The sequence below is a fragment of the Caretta caretta genome, chromosome 11, assembly GCF_965140235.1.
Source record: "Caretta caretta isolate rCarCar2 chromosome 11, rCarCar1.hap1, whole genome shotgun sequence".
NCBI lineage: Eukaryota > Metazoa > Chordata > Testudines > Cheloniidae > Caretta > Caretta caretta.
In genome coordinates, this window is record NC_134216.1 from 57,096,971 (window position 1) to 57,112,898 (window position 15,928).

Consider the following 15,928-nt stretch of genomic DNA (forward strand, 5'->3'; position numbering starts at 1 on the left):
TTCACAGTTAATTTTACTCTTCCCGCAACTAGTTTGGAAATTTAGTGCTCTGTTACATCACTGCTTTAGGGCAAGGTTCTAGGAGGTGCTAAATGCCCAACTCTCACTGAAATCAATGCACCTCCCAGGATTTGGCCCACAATATGTATACATATATGTAATCATGAACATAGTCAAACGCAGTCTCTCTCTCATACACACACAAACACAGAATAAAATCAGCCTAGCCAAATCAATCCCTTGGAGCACAAAGAGCTGAACAACATATCAAAATTTATCTCTTAGTTTCACTCAAGAAAACCGCAAAACAAAATCAGCCTCATCATCTCAGCCAGTTGAAGATCTGAAACCATAAGACACAAAGACTGGGCACCACGGCTGCATTAGGTTCTGAAATAATTTTACTGACTAAACCCTGCTTTGTCTTTTACCATTTCTAATGATACTTATCCAGCACCAATGGATACTAGATAAAGGAATAAATCAATTTAGTACTACAAGCCTATGGACGTAAATTATTTATTTTAGACACTGAGGGAATTACATGCCCTTCATTAGTAGCTTTGTATTTTATACTGATTTCAAATTGACTTCCTGATACAAACTATTTGTTACTGAATTCATAATTATGCACATGCATTTTAACCTGAATACACTGGAACTTGAAAAATAAGCATTATCTAGCATTACCCATAATACTTGACCATTAGGAACAGCATTTCTTCAGCAACCTACTTGGCAGCATCAGCTCCGCTTGTTATTAGGGTGTTAATCAAAAGCTCATGTCCATATCTCGCAGCCACATGCAGAGGGGTGTTGCCATCCTTATCAACACAGTCAATTTCACCTCCTGGAAAAGACATTTTCACACAGTGTAACACACAAGGATTTAGTGCGAGTCAGCGACCAGAAATACCATTTATTTATTTCCAATGAATGCAGCTTACCCTCATAGTTACAGCTGTAGTTTAGTTTGTATACGAGCAGCAGACACACTGAATTTGTGGGACAGGGTATCAATACACATCAAGCCATTTACTGTGCCAGTCATGCAGAATGGCCACAATTCTGACTGCTGCAGTTTTTTTACTTTGTTCTATTCCCGCCTCTCTACATATTGCGCATAGGCCTTTCCCTATAATTGCCTACTGTGGTACACAGATACTGCAGGTGTTGCTGTGACTCTGAATTGTTGCTGATTTAAAGGCATGAGCAGCTGCCCTAAATTACATCAACAGAATTAATTGTTGAAATTTTGCCACAATTCTTTAGGTGACTGGTGCTCAACCTTGTCCACAAAGCAATGATAGAAGATGGAGCTCTTCCTCACTTGGCTGCTTATTGCACCCTCACCAAGTCTGTCAATATTTGATCAGTGGTGCTGCCTGGTAGCTGTAGCCCAACCTACAGCTCTCTCAGGGTTTTCACAAACAGAAAACCCCAAGCACTTGCATAGCTGCTTCCTATCTTTGTTTGTCACATGCTTCTTCAGGTGTAAATTCATCTCTAATCAAACCTACATGCCACAACACAACTGTAGGTGCAGCAAGACACACAGGAAGAGAGAACCGAATGCAAAGTAACCTGGAGTAGAGCAGAGAGAGCTGCAGGCTGTAAGAGAAGGTTTATACACAAAGAGAGAAAATAAACAGCATAGATACAAAATACAGGTGGGGGAGAGAGTGTATTTAACCAAACAGCCCAATCCACAACACTAAAGCAGGTTTACTTTCAGCTTGTCTCCATAACCCTTTGGTAACATCACTATTTCATGAAACAACCACTATACTTGCCACAGCTTTAGGCAGTCAGAAGGGAAGATAACCCTGTGACGAAGTGGGACTGTTCTTAATGTTTCCTCTGAATAGTGGGGGGGTGCCTCAGTTTCCCCTAGGCAGTTCTTAAGTATCTAGGGGGTGGAGTAAGGGTGTATGATCATTGCAGAGCCCTAGAGGGCAGGTGTGTGCAGGAGTCTGGACACAGAGAATGGCCGACACCCTGTTTCCTGGCAACTGATGGCCTGGGCCCTTCCCCCCTGCAAGGTGAGAGCTGAAGGGTTGGAGAACAAAGGAATCAGGTGACCACCTGGCCCGGGAAAGGAACAAAGCCCAGAGGAGGAGGGGCTGGAGGGGGTTTTTCAGTTTGGGGCTGGCTGGGACATGGAGTGAAGTGCAGACGTGGTTGTCTGGCTCACTGCCCCCCAAAATGGACCCAGCTGAGGGATCCCGTTCTCTGCACCTGCAAGCTCTGTTTTAGACCATGTTCCTGTCGTCTAATAAACCTTCTGTTTTACTGGCTGGCTGAGAGTCACGTCTGACTGCGAAGTTGGGGTGCAGGACCCTCTGGCTTCCCCAGGACCCCGCCTGGGCGGACTCGCTGGGGGAAGCGCACGGAGGGGCAGAGGATGCTGAATGCTCCGAGGTCAGACCCAGGAAGGTGGAAGCTGTGTGAGCTGCGTGTCCTGAAGACAGGCTGCTCACAGAAAGGCGACTGCCCCAGAGTCCTGACTGGCTTCATGGGGAGCAGTTCCAGAGCATCGCCCAGGGACTCCGTGACAAACCCTCCAAGAGAATCTCTATCCAAAGACACGATCCTCAATATTAAGAAGTTTAAACACCACTACATTAGATGATCTTCTAGCTGGTTCATAGATGCTAAGGTCAGAAAGGACCACTGTGATCATCTAGTCTGACCTCCTGTGTAGCACAGGTCATAGAATTTCCCCCAAATAATTCTCAGAGCAGATCTTTTAGAAAAACATCCAATCTTGATTTACCAATTGTCAGTGGTGGAAAATCTACCATGACCCTTGGTAAATTATTCCAATGGTTAATTATTCTACCAGTTAAAAATTTATACCTTATTTCCTGTCTGAATTTGTCTAACTTCAACCTCCAGCCATTGGATCGTGTTATACCTTTCTCTGCTTTACTGAAAAGCCTATTATTAAATATTTGTTCCTTGTTTAGGTACTTACAGACTGCAATCAATTCACCCCTTAACCTTCTCTTTGTTACGCTAAATAGATTGAGCTCTTTGAGTCTATCACTATAAAGCATGTTTTCTAATCTTTTAGTCATTTTCATGGCACTTCTCTGAACCCTCTCCAAATTATCAACACCCTTCTTGAATTGTGAACACCAGAACTGGACACAGTATTCTGCCAGTGGTCACATGAGTGCCAAATACAAAGTTAAAACAACCTCTCTATTCCTACTCAAGATTCCCATTCATGCATTCAATGATTTCATTAGAAAATTTGGCCACAGCATCACACTGGGAACTCGTGTTCAGTGATTATCCACCACAGCCCTCAAATCTTTTTCAGAGTCACTGCTTCCCAGGATAAAGTCCCCCATCATGTATGTATGGCCTACATTTTTTCTCCCTAGATGTATACAGCACTTAGCCATATTAAAACACATATTGTTTGCTTGAGCCTGGTTTACCAAGCAATCCAGATCGCTCTGTATCAGAGACCTGTCCTCAGCGGCGAGCTATATCCGGTTCGCACAAACCGGTTGTTAAATTTTGAAGCCGGTTTTTGAACTGGTTGTTAAAGGGGTGGGCAAACTCCAGCCTGCGGGCCACATCTGGCCCGCAGGACTGTCCTGTCTGGTCCACCTGAGCTCTCAGCTGGGGAGGCTCCCCTGAGAATCCCTTTTTCATTTTTACTCACCCGGCGGAGCTCCGGGTCTTCGGCGGTGGGTCCTTCAGTGCCGCCGAAGACCCGGAGCGACTGAAGGAACCGGTTCTTCAGCTTTTGGCAGCTCATCACTGTCTGTCCTCATCATTCTTTACCACTCCCCCAATTTTTGTGTCATCTGCAAAACTTTCAGTGATGATTTTATGTTTTCTTCCAGGTCATTGATAGAAATGTTAAATAGTGAACTAATCCTTGTGGGAACTACACTGGAAACACATCCTTTTGATGATGATTCTCCATTTACAATTACATTTTGAGAACTATCAGTTAGCCAGCTTTTAATCCATTTAAAATGTTATGCCATGTTAATTTTATAATCAAAATGCCATGCAGTACCAAGTCAAACTCCTTACAGAAGTCTTAAGTATATTACATCAACACTATTACTTTTATCATCCAAACCTGTAATCTCATAAAAAGATATCCAGTTAGTTTGACAGGATCTATTTTCCATAATCCCATGTTGATGGGCATTAATTATATTACCCTACTTTAATTCTTTATTAATCAAATCCTGCATCAGCCGCTTCATTATCTTGCCTGGGATCAATGTCAGCCTGACAAGCCTATGAGGCATAAACCAGATTTTTTATTCTTTCCCCTTGTAAAAATTTAGGGTATAGTTAGAAACATGGGTAAGGTATTTTTAAAAAATATATGACAGAATCAAGACACCGGAATTCTATTCCCGACTCCGCCACTGACACATTCTGTGACACTGGCCAATTTATTTCACCTCTCTATCTTCTGTCATAGAACAAGGATAACTACCCTAAAATAAGGATAAGCAACACCTGCGCACCTTTGTAAAGCACATTGATGTTTACACATGGAAACTGCTATATAAGTGCTAAGAATTAGGATTATTACAATCGAGAACTAGTATTCACTCACACATCCAGCATTTCTAGTGGATCCGTCACCCTTGGTGCTCTTCTAAATCACGTGATTTATTTTAAGTTGGACAGTACTAGGGCAAAAATGTAAGTCATGACATGTACACTGGTGGTCCCCAAAGTGTTTCATTAATACAACTTCACTTCTTAGTCATAGGACCCAACAAAAACAAAAGATCACTCAGCTGCAAATCTTACTGAAAGAAGATCAGTGAGAGAACACTGCTGAATCAAATCAGCCTTATAGTCTCATCTAAGCCTCTACCTATCTCAACAATAAAACAGTGATTTAACATTACACGGACAATAATTTGAAGACTTATCAGATGTCTCCAACATTCATACTCAACACAAACAGTAGCTGACAAGGTATGTGAATGGGGACTTCTGATCAAAACATTAACAGCTTGATTAAGCTATGACACCAGGGTTAAATACTTTTGTATTTTCAGGTATAAGCGGATGTCATAAAAATTGACTGTACAAATAAAGCTAGTTCTGTCTGAGAGTGACCAGATCGGTGTCAATATCCTGCTGTACTAAGTCACCTAGCAAAGTCCTCACAGACATGTGGGAGAAATTTAAATGACAAGAACAAATTGTTACCATATTTTATACTCCATCCCTTTACAGGTTGTTACCATCGAAAGTTGTAACCTTCTACCTTAATTTTCAGATGGTTATTCACCCTCAAGGCTCTTTCGGACACAGTAGGTGGGAAAGGGAGCTATTTCTGCTAACTACATCCTTGGCTCCATTCCATATTTTTCTGGCCAGCTGACTCGCACCTTTGGCTATTTATTATCTTATTTTTGTGACACAGCCCACAATACCCATACTGTCGTCCCCAGAGGTTACAAATGACGTCTGATTAAATTAAATTTAATGCAATTAAACCAAACTGCAACTACATATCTGACACTGAGAACATTTTCAAGAGTAGTCACTGATTTTTGGTGCCTCAATTTTTGGATGCCTAATTTGAGACATAACTGGGCCTGATTTTCAGAAGAGCTCACAGCTCCTCTACATGATCTGAATGGAAGAAGCAGGAACTCATTACTTTTATAGACTCGCCCCTTCCTATATCAAGACAGGCGTATCCCACCCTCTTCCCTGTCACTCAAACCCATAATCTCAGCTTCATCTCTGACTTAGCTCTCTTTTTTGGGCTTCACATCCAGGCCACATTGAGATCTGGCCCCTTCTTTCTGCGCAATGTCTATGAGAGCTGACTTTTCCTCTCTCCCCATACAGCCAAGACTCTTGCCTAAAGTGTGATAATCTTATGCCTTGACTACTGTGTCTTCTCTAGCCTTGAAGCCTGCCACCTTGCACCACCCATTTCCTGGCTTGTTGGTCTGCCTATGTCACACTCACTCTCTCTCTCTCTTTCTCTCTCACACACACCCTTTAAGTTCCTCCGCTAAATCCCCCTCTTCCACCACATCAAACACTAATGTCTTGTTCTAGTCTTCAAAGCCCTTCACAGTTTACAAAAAGAAAAGGAGTACTTGTGGCACCTTAGAGACTAACCAATTTATCTGAGCATAAGCTTTCGTGAGCTACAGCTCACTTCATCGGATGCATACAATGGTGTTTCCATCTGGTTGACTTCTGTGAATGCTACCATGATCTAAAGGGTAAATAACAGTAGTATAACAGGACAAACTGCAGGGTTATTATATTTGATATAGGAGAACAATTTAGCATGTGTTAGGTGCTTTATGCACAAGAAAGAAGACTGGTAACTGCCCTGAAGAGGTTGCAATCTGAACAGACAAAAATGAACACAGAAAAGGAGAAGAGTAAAATGACAAAATGTTATAGGTAGGACTGTTTTGACTGGGCCTTTACTCAGTGCAGGAAATCCCCATTTCTGGGTGAGTAAAATTTGAAGACAAAAATTAAGAAGCTGGGCTGATGCCACTTGGAAAATGTGCCCCTAATGTTTATCAGAACTCTCCCTGCAAAGCTTAGCCATGTTCCAGCCAGTTGGGGAATACTGAATATTTCTGGAGGACATGGGGGGTGGCAGGAGCTGAATTTCAACACTCCCTAGGCACATACAAGAAAAAAATGCACTTTATTCCATGGTTTGAAGCCGAATGATTTATAATTTCATACAAATAAAGATGTAGTTGTATAAAATATGAATAATTATCACATCTTCATATCCTGGAATGGAAGGAGGGCTGTAGGGGTAACAGGCTTAGTCCAAAAGGCAGAGGGGGCAGGGGAGAAGAAAAGCATTGCACAAATATGTCTTCTCCAGGCCATCAAGGAAGAGAGTATTTACTCCTTATGGCTATAATGGAATTATGATCTTTAAGAAGTGAGGGGAGAGCATGGGAAAAGAGATCCTTAGAGGTCCAGAGGTGTGGAGGACTCCTGGAAGTGGAAAAATTGCTAACCTCTTTTTTTTTTTTTTTTTAAAGCTTGTTTTAAGAAGCAAGTTGTGGCCTCTTCTGAAAGATAAAGAATCTGAACGCTGCTTTTGCTTTCATTTTCAGGTCAGGAAACACAAACACACAAATCACAGACCACTGTCTGCTGGTGGAGAATGGGATTTCTTGATTAATTATAGGCTTTGTCTAAGATCGCATTATTAAATGAGAGCTTTCGGACTCGCTAGCCATCAGATTTCATTAGAGTACTTAAATACCATTGAATTTTGGTCCCTCAGCATTTTAGCACAGAACAACAAACTGCCCCCTCCAGCCAGTAAGTGGCTTGGAAAAAGCTCTGAGCAGATCATTGCTGATTAATTAATTATCAGAAAGACTTAACTTACCATTCTGAATGAGGGTTTGCGACCGTGTGAACCTCCCGTGGACAGCTGTCATGTGCAGTGGACTCTTGCCATCTTTACTCTAACAAAAACAAAATGAAAGACACTTACCTACAGTATAAAGTAATGCCATCAATGTCGAGTTTCAAAATACTATCAACAGCTTGAAATAATAAAAGTAACTAGAGCTCAATCCTGCAGTTCTTACTCAGACCAAACTTCCATCAAGTTTAAAGCGCTGTAGGGCTGAACCCAAGATTCATATGAGGATACATGCAGAATGCCTTTTTTCTGTAGGTGTCAGACCTTCTTCAGCAATGGGAGTGGGAAATAAGGCAGTCGTTGTTGTGAATAAATTTTCAGAAATATTCCACCAATGTGGGGTACATGGTCCAAATTGGTAATAGATAAGTGTTATATTCCTGAGTGTTATTTACTTTCTAAACATTATGAATAATTCTCACAGTATTTCCTTATCTTCCATATTGCTTGGGGAAAAGCCAGGAAAAACACAGAGCTAAGTTTCAGCAGTCCCTGGAAAGTGTAAACAAATACAAACTATTTTTCAATTTAAATAGACACACATTAAAATGCAGTCCACTACATAAAGAAAAGAGCTTTGGTTAATAAACTACTACCCAAAGAAAAACTGGATGTCCATCAAAGACCATTAGAAAGCAGGTGCAAACAGTTAAGGAAAGGTAGAATGTCTAATGGTCAAAGTTTTGGAGCCAAGGAAAAGGACTTCTGTCTAGGAATATTGACAGGGAGCCTGAAGAGGAACAGAGGAAGGATGTGGAACCTGATGACTCAAGCTATCCCTTCTTTATTTGAATCAGGCTTTGGATTCATTTTCAAACGCAATTCCCAACTTTATTTTAATAAAATAATACTGATTACTGAGCATCTATTAATTTCAAAAAACTTTACAAAGGTGGGTAAGTACTATTATTTCCATTTTACAGATGGGGAAATGGAGGCACAGATTTAAGTGACTTGCAAGAGGTCACACCACAAGTCGGTCACAAATACAGCAATAGAATCCAGCTCTTCTGGCTCCTGGGTTGGAGTCAGAATTCCCTGATCATCATTAAGTATTATTTGTGATACAATAGCATATAGAGGTCCCAAACAGGATTGGGGCCCTATTGTGCTGGGACTGTACCTGACATTTTTACTACTCGACAGAAGCCCAGAGGAACATGCAGAACTGTGTTGAACACATTTTTAGGGGGAATACCCAAAATAATTATTTCTGTGATAACTGTAGCCCACTGGATGTGGTCTTGACTGCACTTCTGGGATTGTACTTAAGTAACAGCGCAAGTCCTCAGAAACTGATTGGCCTTGAGTTTCAGGGTGCCATTATATCATATCAATCAAGGCACTATGAGCTTCCCATGAAGAAAACTTAATTCGAACTCCCAGCAGCACTGTGTTATTCCATCAGCCAATTCCCTGAAGATTTTACAGTAACACTGCGTTTTGTTATTCTCACTTGCAGCCTCTTGTGGCATGCAGAGATTTTAAACCAAAAGGGGATAGATATTTAGGCAGCTAAAATTGAAGAGATGAAAGGTAAGCTGTACCTGAATATTAACGTCTGCTCCATTATTCACTAGCAGTTCAAGACACAAAGCTCCATGAGTGGAGGCAGCAGCAAAATGCAAGGGGGTAAATCCACTGTTATTAGGCTGATTAACATTAGCACCATAGTCAATCAACTCATTAACTACAGAATCCTGACCATTATAACACGCAATGTGAAGCGCAGTATTTCCGTAGACATTCATTTCATCAATCTGCAATGAGACAAGAACATACGGTTAAAATGACAGACATCAGCTCGTGGCTTTTCATCAATGATTCTCAGACCTCAGTGGCTCATGAGCCAAATGAGAGATCAACACTATCCAAAAGAGCCAAAATAGTATGAGTGGGAAATATTTAGTTTATATCTATCTAAACTATATACATATATTATTCTCACAGCAAATAAGTTAATAACATAGTGCCAATTCATAACTTAATTGATTAATAACATAGTAAAAGCACCCTGATTGGTTAATTATTAAATCACACAGTGTTTTAATATCATGTGCTGAAAAGAGCCACAGGAGACACCCTAAAGAGTCACTTGCAGCTTGAGAGCCACAGTCTGAGCATCACTGCTTTACATAATGCACCTCATGCTGCAAGTGGAAATAGGTGGAGGCTTGAATTGTCATGGGTCAGTGTTCATAAGCAACTTTCATTGACAACGAAATACCCCAGTAACGCTTCATTCTGAATGTTTTGCTTTTATTATTAACTTTTTGCCCTGGTGGCCATTTTAAAAAGTCAATGTAAAGCTAAAGACTGGCAGCAGGACAATCTCATGATGACAATGAAACTAAAACTAAACTGGAAAGCTGTTACATCCAAGAAGGAAAGTAGGAGAAATAATAAGTTCAGGTTCCTTTAAAAATAATTATTGCAGTTTCATTTTAATGATGAGCCAGACTTCAGGTCTGTCTCTACAGATTTCTTGGGGGGTAGGGGGGGCAAAGAAACCACACAGTCCTTTATACTGCATCCTAATAAGAAGCCAATACTCAGTACCACAGTATAATAAAGGTATTAAGAAAATCTTAGATCCAGACTTTTCTGGATTGCTTGTGTAGAAATTAGTAGTTCTACAAAATTAGATGAAGCAAGGTCAACAATGACACTCTACAAAGTCAAGGAGACACAAGGCACAAGTCATTATCCCTGCTTCCCAGACACGAATGCTGTATGTTCCCCAATTTCAGGGGATTATTTGTCCCTGCAAGAGATTTTTAAGTCTGCTGGGGAATGGACACTCAGATGATCACACACAAAATCTGCATCTCTTGGCAGCTACTGCACACAGCATTTGGGCCTAGAAAGCTGTCCAATGTGTGAGATAGATTCTGTAATCCAAAGAATGGGAAATGGTTTCTTCAAAAATTCTGCCAATGTCTGTAGCAGCATCACCAGCCAGACAAAATCTCCAAATAAACAGGAGAACAAAAGCCAGGGCAGCAGAGAATTTTCCATGATTAAAGTACAGATTATAAAAAGATTACAAATAGTGACCCAAACCTCAGTATTTTGTGGCTTTTCTTTAAAATACCAATTGCTACTTACCTCTACACCTAGATTAAGAAGGTGTTTCACTACATTAATCTGCCCATTGGATGCAGCAGCATGAAGTGGAGTATAACCCTTTTTGTCCTTACAAGTCACCTCTGCACCATGGTTAATCAGCAAGGCAACAACTTCCAGGTGGCCTTTAAAAGATGGGGGAATGGAAATCATCAGTGACCTATACGCTCCTACAGTGTAATTTACTCAAATTACTGCTTTCTTCCTAACTCACTGTTCTTTTTGCTTCTGCTTCACAAATGCTCTCACAGACGACTCATTTTGCAAGAAAATATCCTTAATCCTAGTGTAAGACATGCCTGCTTGGTGTGGCATTCTGTCCCCCTCTAGTAGTGACTCGGCCAGCTAGAGATTGATGAGCCTGCTACAGCAGCTGAGGAAATGGAATGCCTCTTTTCAAGATTTCCATCCAGTTTTTTGTGACCTCAAGTTAGTCAGTAACGCCTCATTCTAACAGCCCCGGATAAACTGGCTCTGGATGTAAAAATTCGGTTCAACGTCGCTTATCCCTCCAGTTTATGAGATTTCTTGTGAGCATAGGTTGCACTACTTCACCTACTCTACGGGCCACCACTTGGAGTGGGCAGCAGGGATCAAACCTGGGACCTCTTGATCTTAAGGCATCAGCCTCCACTGCCCGTCCTAAAAAACACATCTCTGCCAGCCAAGGTTGTAGCAGGTTCATCCATCTCTAGCTGGCCTAGCCACCACTAGATGGGGACAGACTGCCACACCGAGCAGGCATAGCATACACTTCTCATTAAGGAATCCAGATGAAATGAGTGTTTGTCCTGAAAAATGTGTCAATTCCCTGCCCAGTGAACAAGTTCCCCATTCTTCTCTTTACCCTTTCATACCCTGTTCACATGCTACTCCCCTGTTAATAGAAGGAAGAGTGAGCATACCAGCCTGACAGCACTGAAAGATTCCCAGAAGAGGGTTCTGTCAATGCCATCTATTAATTCAGCTGCCAGGTCCTTTCTATGGTCATCTTTCTGGCAACTGCTCTGAGTAAAGGAACCTCCTGACTGGAGCATAAGTACATAGCATTTAACTAGCCTCTCTGGTGACCCCACCCACACTGTGCCGACTACCTGGTTAAGACTGAGTTTTCCTCTATTATAGAGGATATAACTAGGCCACCTTAGTCAAGGGGTTGATCCCAAGCATTTTGAAACCAAATGTGAGACTTTCCATTGACACCAGTGAGCTTCGATCATGTTATAGGTGAGCAAGTGTAGTAAGTGAATGTGCCTCCCTCCCGCCCCAAAAAAATTCATTATTAACCTCAAAATATGCAAGGCACCATAATACCCATGGTATTTACAAATGTCTGAGTCCCAACCTCGTTTCTGTGTCATACAATCTGCACGCTGTACAGGCTGGAAAATCTTTCATCTCTACAGAGCGAAGTTCAAATCCCAGTCTAGGTCAGAAGCCAGCCTTCACATTCGATATGTGGGCATCACAAAACTACACTACATTTTCCCACAGTTTGGAAACTACTTGTCATCTCTTTCCCATAAGGGACCAAGATTAGAATTAAAGTGAACATTACAGGTCAGGAGTGAAGGTGCAGTGGCAGTCAGTTTGAGGGCCCATGAATTGCAGATCAAGGGATGTGGTGGTAGAATTGTGCGAGGGCATGCACAGCACTGGCCAATATTATGGTCCCTGTATTTCTACCATGTTTACAGCAGAGCTCCCATTGAATTCTATGGCACATTTTATTTTTAAAATGGATGGGATGATATGGTCAACTATTAATTTAAAAAGCAAATTTGATGAACATTAGCAATGATGTGAATGCATGAATCAAGAGATGCCTTGTGATGAAGGAAGACAATTAAGAGTGGAAATGATTACATAGGACTTTACCGCTACATAGTAACCCAACTTGTTCTGAATAAAGAGACAAATAGGAAAAACAACGATTTCAGAAAAAGCATATTAACTGCATTTGTGCTAGTCATTTCTGTTAACTGATTGTCTCATTAGACTGACCTCACACTCGGTAATGCAACTCACATCTTTTCATGTATTTATACCTGCTCCTGTATTTTCCACTCCATGCATCAGATGAAGTGGGTTCTAGCCCATGAAAGTTTATGCCCAAATAAATTTGTTAGTCTCTAAGGTGCCACAAGGACTCCTCATTGTTTTTATCTAACCTAGTTCTTATTGAAATCTACGCTACCGCTAATTGTGACAAAGGAGAGTTTAATATGTATTTTTCATACCAAATATATTTGAGGCCTGAATTAAAGTCAGAAGAGAAAATGAAATTGAAAAAAAAGTAATACGAAAAAAATATTCAGGTTATGTTAGATGGACACTTTGGGCCAGACTCTCAGCTGGTATGAATCAGTGTAGTTCCACTGAAATCTATGGAGCTGTGTCTATGATACCAGCTGATGATCTGAGCCCATAGCCTTAATCAGAGTAATTAGAATTTTCACTTTCCGTGGCAGGAACTGGGTCTTGTGTAATACAGAGCACAGTGTCGGTACTTCAGTAATAAAACAGACTACAACACGGTTCTTACCCATATATGCTGCCCAATGAATAGCTCTCCTGTCCTTTTTGTCAAAAGCATTGATGTTTGCCCCTTTGGCTAAAAGCAAGTTCACCATCTAAAACAACAATGAAAAGTAAATCTTTGGGTCAGCCATGTATTCCATTTACATGGATTAGTCTATCAAATAATGCCGTCACCCTGGATGTAATGCTTGTGGCGGAGGGCAATACATTGTTGTGAATTGCCGAGCAAATCACACTTGCCTTTGTGTGATATGAGCATAAGTTTATACAGGAAAACTTAAGCCTTAAAATTAGAGATAGTTTAAAAATCCCTTCCAGGAACCTGTAGTTTAATTAAACTAATCATTAAAAATGAATGCTTTTTTTGTAAAAGGCACAAAACTCCCCAGCCTGGCCCAACCCCACCTGAAACATGCCGGTAAGAGTTTTCATTTGTACATTCTAGTTCAACATTGCAACTCTTCCAATACTTTATTTTTTTAAAATGGTATGGATTTAGTGATTGTGGAAGATGTTGGATTCATGGCAGTGGGAGACACTCTGGAATCACAAAACCAGAGCAGCAGCACTGCACGCTTTTACATGCTACCCGTCCAATGCATCTCAATCCTGAGCGACAGGGACAACATTGTAAAGGTGAAAGGATAATTCAGTCTGCATGCTTATTCAGAACTCAATCCTACAAGGTGCTGGGCACTCTGGCCTTGAGCTGGGAAAGCACTCAAGCATCTGCTTAATTTTAAGCATGTGAGTAACCCTTAACGTCAATGGAATTATTCATGTACTTAAAGTTAACTACACACTTAGATACTTTGCTGGATTGGGGCCAATCCTTCATGCCTAGCATGATCGAGCCTTCAGTCCTTGTTCCCTCTGCTGACACTGCCAACAAGTGTGCCATTTGCTATTAACTATCACGATACTGGCTTGCTTGAAGTAACCCCCTGCCCACTAGCAACGGGACTCAGACCAACTCATTTCATATATGCCAGCAAACAGCTAGCAGAAAGTACAAAGCTTCAGTTGCGATGACTAAACATAAAAAATTCCAGATCTCCCAGCACCATCCAGACATTAATATCAGGACAAGCAAAAACACACAAAACAATTTGAATGTAAAACATACAACGATTTTCTGTATCCAGCAAAACAAACACTTTAATCTCTTCAATGCTCATTGGCGAAATGAATCAGAGATTTTATTAAAACTATTTAATCTATAATTAGTTGTGCACTTTATTACACTCTACCATTAAATGGCATTACATCAAAGAAAGTCAATCATGTTAAAATGATAAATATTAACTCTTTCCTAAAATATAAAACTTTTAAAAGGGCGGTCTCTATAACTCCTTTTATAGCAAATACCTGAAGGCTGCTTTTTGTAAGTTACAACACAGTAAATTAACTTCTGATTTTTTGTCAATTGTATCAATCTCAGTTGGAGAATTTTTATTCACACTTAGGCCTAGATCAGCGGTTCTCAATCTATTTACCATTGTGGGCCACATATGCAGCTCTCTATGTCTTACGTGGGCTGCATCCACACACTATATATACTACCTGTCTGGCCCTGAGGATATCACATGGGCCGCAGCTGTGTGCTGATTGGGCCGCAAGCAGCCTGCAGGCTGAGAACCACTGGCCTACATCCTGATGTCAATGGATCTCTGTGCTGGGATCAGGACCTTAATACAGTGGCTTTCAATTTATAAGGGTGTAATTGTTTAGTGCAGTGGTTTTCAACCAGGGGTCCGGGGCCCTGTGCGGGGGCACGAGTAGATTTCAGGGGGTCCTCCAAGTGGGGCCAGCGTTAGACTTGCTGGGGCCCAGGGCAGAAAGCCGAAGCCCCACTGCATGGGGCTGAAGTCCAGGGTCCTGAGCCCAACTACCTGGGGCTGAAGCCAAAGCCTGAGCAACTTAGTTTCGTGGGGCCCTGGCAATTTCCCTGCTTGCTACCCCCTAAGGCTGGCCCTGGCTTTTATATGCAGAAAACCAGTTATTGTGGCACAGGTAGGCCATAGAGTTTTTATATCATGTTGGCAGGGGGAGGGAAAGGGGGGGACTCTGAACCAAAAAGATTGAGAACCCCTGGTTTAGTGAACACTAAAGAGCAGTGGTTCTCGAACTTATCTTAATGCACCTCCCGCTTCTTTGTGTTTATAGTAGTTTATGCCCCCACCACCAACACACAAGTACATATACAGATTAAAAAATCAACATGCGACTCACTAAATATTAAAAACAGTATGGCATTGATTGAGACAAAGACAACAATCCATTGTAATAAAAGCAAAAAAGCAAAACTGATTGTGGTCGATGCTTACAATTAAATGTGCACATCACATCGTAGCACATGGGTTAACGTACAGATGGCAATGACTTTGTATCATGCTACGCAAGCTCAACAGAAATCTGTCAAAATGCACAGCACCATCTAGAGTCAACTCCACAGCACCATCTGAAGACCTGATGTGTGGTCTTAGCTTAGCTAGCTATTCATTACTGTGGGTAAAATGTGTGCAGTAAGTTTTTTTTCTAAAGCTTGTCACATACCCCCAGAATACATTTCACACCCCTCTAGTTTGGGAACGTATGCTGTAGAGAAACTTACTCCTGCAATGTAAATGGAAGTAGCATGGTCTATTTTTAAACCAGAAACAAATTTTCTAGAAAGCTAATTAGAAAAGCACAATGATTGACTTGTGCATAGTCCAGACGCTTGTGTTCCTCTTATGAGATAATGAATGCTTCTTCAATCATTTTTGCATAGTTCATTGTGCCCATAGGTTCTGTATTGCACAGGCAGTTAACTATGGGATCACA

General features: G+C 41.2%; 1 protein-coding gene across 16 annotated transcripts in view; it reads right to left on the bottom strand.

Moving 5' to 3' along the window:
* ANKRD44 (ankyrin repeat domain 44) overlaps positions 1 to 15,928 on the bottom strand; it is a 213,263-nt gene that overhangs the window by 83,190 nt on the left and 114,145 nt on the right. For 15 of the 16 annotated variants that reach the window (XM_048870305.2, XM_048870302.2, XM_048870295.2 and 12 more), the window contains exons 6-10: positions 13,107 to 13,194; positions 10,544 to 10,686; positions 8,983 to 9,195; positions 7,397 to 7,475; positions 736 to 850 (exon numbers count right to left, since the gene is read on the bottom strand). In XM_048870305.2, the coding sequence (XP_048726262.1) occupies positions 736 to 850; positions 7,397 to 7,475; positions 8,983 to 9,195; positions 10,544 to 10,686; positions 13,107 to 13,194 (638 nt within the window). Of the gene's footprint in view, positions 1 to 690; positions 851 to 7,396; positions 7,476 to 8,982; positions 9,196 to 10,543; positions 10,687 to 13,106; positions 13,195 to 15,928 lie in introns of all 16 variants that reach the window. The other variant, XM_048870309.2, reaches the window with a different exon arrangement.